The 5,584-nt window shown below is 30.3% G+C and overlaps 1 protein-coding gene across 1 annotated transcript; it reads left to right on the forward strand.

The window, feature by feature from the left end:
- Positions 1–2,240: 2,240 nt before the first annotated feature.
- LOC145043362 (putative carbohydrate esterase At4g34215) lies at positions 2,241–5,328 on the forward strand. The gene is made up of 2 exons (XM_078991999.1): positions 2,241–2,985; positions 5,047–5,328. The coding sequence occupies exons 1-2, from the start codon at positions 2,350–2,352 to the stop codon at positions 5,263–5,265; spliced, it is 855 nt and encodes a 284-aa protein (XP_078848125.1). The 5' UTR covers positions 2,241–2,349; the 3' UTR covers positions 5,266–5,328.
- The last annotated feature ends 256 nt before the right edge of the window (positions 5,329–5,584 follow it).

Here is a 5,584-nt window from a genome sequence, read left to right on the forward strand (position 1 = left end):
GGCTATGGCAGTGATGACATGCCACGAAACAGTGGTTTACATTTATGTTATAGTATACTTGTATACTTATTGTATTTACTAGATGTATTGTATGTTCTCTTTGTCTAATATGTAGTATATGTAATGTTTCTCATAATATTAAGTTCTCTTAGTTTCTCATCATAGTATAGTTGTATAGTTTCTCATAATAGTAAGTATTGACTCATGAATGAGCTGACTCTTTGTATGCTTCATTAAACTAGAAGCAATGAGTAGTATATCCCTAAACTATACCTATTATAGTTTACTAGCAGAATTGTTTGTATGACTGAATGAATTGAAATGAGATAAAAGCCTTTATATTTATACATATATACATAATATATAACTAAGGATCCAACGACACTCAGACAAACAATAGGGTACTCTAAGTCAATTAAAGTGAGTTGTCAGTCCTAAGTCATTCAATCCTTACTTATATATATGTATATGTATTAGACATGGTTTTAACAATATATTAGTTTGAAAGCTACAATAGAAAAGGTTTGATACATAAAAGTGAGTTTAGTAAAGAGTTTAACATGTAAGAGAGTTTGATAAGCAGTTTGAAGTAGTTGCTTGATAAAACAGTTAAAAGTATAGTAAATCCATTGTTTGATAGTTATTAATCACATGTGATTGATATAATAACTATAAGTTTCAACTTGTATCTCCCCCCCCCCCCCCCCCCCCAATAAAAGCATTTAAAATCATTTAAAAGGTTGATTAAGGGGTATGAACTCACCTGTAGTGAGTAGATTGGATGAAAGTGTTAGATAAAGTGCTGGGTGTCAAGTGGAGACTTGAACACACACACACACACACACACACACTGATTCTATTTAACATATAAAAGCACACACACACACACACACACACACACATATATATATATATATGTATCTAATTAGTGATTATAACACTAATTAAGCAAGTAAAGGCACTCTAGAACATGGAAAACACTTTGATTCAAGTGTTATAAGTACTAAACAATTGCATCTAAGGGTTGTAGGGGTGTGCATTGGAGTTCACAGCCCAAGAGCAAACTCTCCATGAGTTGTACCATTTTGGGCAACATTGCAGCAATTATTAGGGTTTACGGCCAAGGGAGATTGCCTTGGCCGTAAACTCCCTTGGTTGTTTGATTCTTGCTGTTTTCAAGTCCCTAATTCGTTATCCTAACTAATAAACATGTAAAGGATGCAAGGACTTACAATTTGAAGGCTAAAGATGGGAGTTTTCATCCCAAAACACTTTTGTGTTCTTGAAGATCTAGATCAAAAGATGGAATTTGTGGATGGATTCAAAGATGAATCAAGAAGAAATGATGTAACAACACATAGATGGAAGGGTTTGCTTACACTTGTGAAGATTGGAAGAAAATCTTTAAGATCCTTAGGAGAGAATCCGATTTCTCTAGCTTGGAAGGTGAAGAATGAGTGAAAAATGACTAAATGTCATATTTATACTAGGGGTTTACGTCCACCATGTGTTTACGGCCTTAAACCCACATGGTGTGGCCGTAAACTCCACATAATGATGGCTAGGGTTTGATTGATAGTTTAAAACTTCAATTGACACTTCATTTCACTTATTCTTTTGATGAATTAAGCTCAGAATGCTCAAATAGACTCTAAACTGTGCTAAAAGTTAGCAGAAGTAAGTTTGATTAGATTGAAATGTAGGGTTTGTACAAATATAAATTTTGGGTTGTCACAATAACAAGGATCCCTAGCCTCGTATCCAGTACCCGTTTTGTCGGTGAATACCTATCCCCGATTGGAGCAAGTCAACTAAGTTTTCCACCGGGTCGGGTGAAACTTTCATCCATCGTCAACAAGAGATACCATGAAATTTTTATTTTTCAATCACAAATGTATCAAAATAAATAATAAAGTATTAAAAATAAAATCAAAGAATATGTTTTCTAGAAACTTAATCCCAAAAAAAGATATTTTTTTAAAACTTAATCCCATAAAAGATATTGTTTCCAATACAACTTCAAAAAGATTCTCCTCCATAAACAACTAAAAAAAAACTATATGATTCACGTTTTCTCAAAAATAAATATTACTACATAAAGAATCATTTAAAAAAATAAAAACTATATACAGATAAGTATATTTAATTAAATGTTTTGTAGTGCAATTAGACTTTAATTCAGGTAAAATACCCATTAAACAATCCAATCTTCGCTTTCATTAGAAGACTAAAGTTGCTTTTGGAAACATAAAACAATCAAAATATTGCACATGCCCAATTCATGATCTCCTTTCGCTAATTTCCTCACTTTATATTTTCCATTTTTCCAAAGGGTTTAATTAATATCCCATGGCCAAAAATGGCGTTAACCTAACCATGTTCTTCCTGTTCATCATAACATACTGCTATTGGGAGAGCCACGTGAAACTCGCTGACTTCATCACCACTTCTCCAAATCCAATCCATCTTATCAAAGACGTTTTCATACTCGCCGGACAAAGCAACATGGCGGGGAGAGGCGGAGTGATCGAAAGAAACTGGGACGGAATAGTACCGCCGGAAATCCAGTCCAGTCCGGGAAAGATTCTACGATTGGGTGGTGATCTGAATTGGGAAGACGCAGAAGAACCACTTCATGCCGATATCGACGTCAACAAGACTTGTGGAGTTGGGCCAGGAATGGCGTTTGCGAATGCGCTGATCGACGGCGATCCACGGCGGTTTCCGGTGGTGGGGTTGGTGCCGTGTGCTATTGGAGGGAGTGGGATTGATGAGTGGTCGCGTGGGGGTAGACTTTATGAACGGTTGGTAAGGAGGGCAGCGGTGGCGGTGGAACGCGGCGGAGAGATTAGGGCGGTGTTGTGGTTTCAAGGGGAGAGAGACACGATTAACATAACCGATGCTGAATCGTATAAAGGGAAATTACAGAGATTATATATCGATTTAAGAACTGATCTAAATTCGCCTTTGCTTCCCGTGATTCAGGTATTGATTTGTTGAGTTTTTTTTAGCCATTTGCTCAAATATTGCCGATTGCTATGGTTTCTTGATTGGATTTTGGTAAACTAGTTGAGTCAATGAACTCAACGGGATTAAAATCGACAAAGAGTTGATCTTGATAGTCGTGTCTTACACTCTACCAACAAAATATTAAAAATACAAACGATATTTGGCCCACTTTGTTTTGTAATGGCACTAGGCGCACACACCGGATGCACTAGTCCAACGAGTTAGGTGGGTTTTTGTTCATGAAAAAAAGGTTTAAAGTATAATAAATAATAAAATAAATTATATATATATATATATATATATATATATATATATATATATATATATATATATATATATATATATATATATATGTTTAGGTTCATTTGAGACCACTTATATTTTGTGAGACCGTGAGATGCATTTTTTTTATTTTTTTATTTTTTTTTATTTTTTTTAGTTAATTCATGTTCCGAAAATAATATTTAAAAATAGAATTTGTTGATTTTTCCATTTATTTTGCATTTTAAAATTATTTTTTAGAATATATACAGTGTAATATTCTATTTAGAATATTTCACGTATTTTTCAAAAAAAATAGAATTTTTTTTATTTATTTTTATTTTTTTTAGTTAATTCAAGTTCCGAAAATAATATTTAAAAAAAGAATTTTTAAATTTTTCCATTTATTTTGCATTTTAAAATTATTTTTTAGAATATGTCAGTGTAATATTCTATTTAGAATATTTCACGTATTTTTCAAAAAAAAACGGAATTTTTTTTATTTTTTTTTATATTTTTTTATATTTTTTATATTTTTTTTAGTTAATTCAAGTTCCGAAAATAATATTTAAAAAAATAATCTTTGGATTTTTCTATTTATTTTGCATTTTAAAATTATTTTTAGATTTGGTCTTACAGTCTCACAAAATTAAAATGGTCTCAAATGAACCTGATATATATATATATATATATATATATATATATATATATATATATATATATATATATATATATATATATATAATAAAATGGTGTTTGATGGAACAATATGTAATTATGAATTAATCTAATATTTATCTGTCACTTACTTATACATGCATGGATTGTTTTTTTTGTTTTTTTTTAATCAAATTTATAATGTAAACTATTTTAGTTTAGGATTAACCAGGCATGTATAAAAAACATTAATTGCTATAAATATTATCATAATTAAATATGAAATTTATTTATTATAATGAGTATTATTTATTAATTGCCATCAATATTATCATAATTAAATATGAAATTTATTTATTATAATGAATATTATCATTAATTAAATTTAAAATACATTAATAATTTCCATAATAAATGAATTCACCATTTAATTATGGTAATATTTGTCCTAATCAATGTTTTTTATATGTGCCTTAACACATGGGTAGTGATATATCCACGGATTATTTTGATACTTCCACGTATTATTTTGAAAATCTCTTATTTTATTTACAGGTTATGTGGGCTTTTTGAATTATTTTATTGAAATGTGAGTTTATTATTTCAATACTAATTTTCTAAATATATCTAATATATTAGTTATTATATCTAAAATTAGATTTAAAAAAAAAAAACAAACGAAAACAAGACAAGACGTTTTTTCGTGTCACCAACTCATTTTTTCTCTCCGTATTTCCATCTATAAGAAAAGTTTCCCGATATAATATGTCTTTGCTATATATAACAATACCTAGAAGATAAATCATCATGAAGGATGCATTTTACAATGGGAGTATCAATGTGTCACACACTCCTACCTTTGAAAAATTCCACATCGTTACACAAATTAGAGAATGTTCATATTGGTCACTAATATTCTCTAGTTAGCTTTAAATCAAATACAATGATATTTCAAATTAAGAAGGAAACATCAAACATCAATATACATGTCAATGGGTAGAAGAAAAAAAAAGTGTAAATAGTTAATTACAATGTAAATTGTATGGCATGTTAATTAAATGGTTTATAAAACGATTTTTTCAAGCGACAGGATAAATTTTTTATTTTTTTAAATTATAGGTTGCTTTAGCTTCTGGTGAAGGATCTTATGTAGAAAAGGTTAGAGAAGCTCAACTTGGAATCCAGCTTCCGAATGTAATAACAGTTGATGCGAAGGGACTCCAACTACAACCGGATGGGCTTCACCTCAGCACCCAAGCCCAAGTTCAGGTCGGGGAGATGATGGCTCATGCTTATACTACATTCCGATTGTTGTCACTAGTTACAGGGATTAATTAATAAATACTTGTGAATACTTTTATTGTTATACACATAATGATCTGTGCATACTTCCTTTTTTTTTTTTTTTTTTTTTGAAAGTATAGAGATACCCATTCATGGCTTAGTAAATTTAGAAAATAACACCTTGTGACCCTTGCAAATTAGTAAATTTAATTGGCCATTGTTTAAAAAAGAAATGTTCGATTATCAACATATGTTTCTTCGCATTTATTGAATATTACAAAAACAAAAATCTCAGCCACAATAAACAACACATTGTTTTTCTTATTCGTTTAGTAATGCAATCGATTGTTTGACGCTAAAAAACTTTATTTTG

Source organism: Lactuca saligna, chromosome 4 (assembly GCF_052625555.1).
Source record: "Lactuca saligna cultivar CGN05327 chromosome 4, ASM5262555v1, whole genome shotgun sequence".
Taxonomy (NCBI): Eukaryota; Viridiplantae; Streptophyta; class Magnoliopsida; order Asterales; family Asteraceae; genus Lactuca; species Lactuca saligna.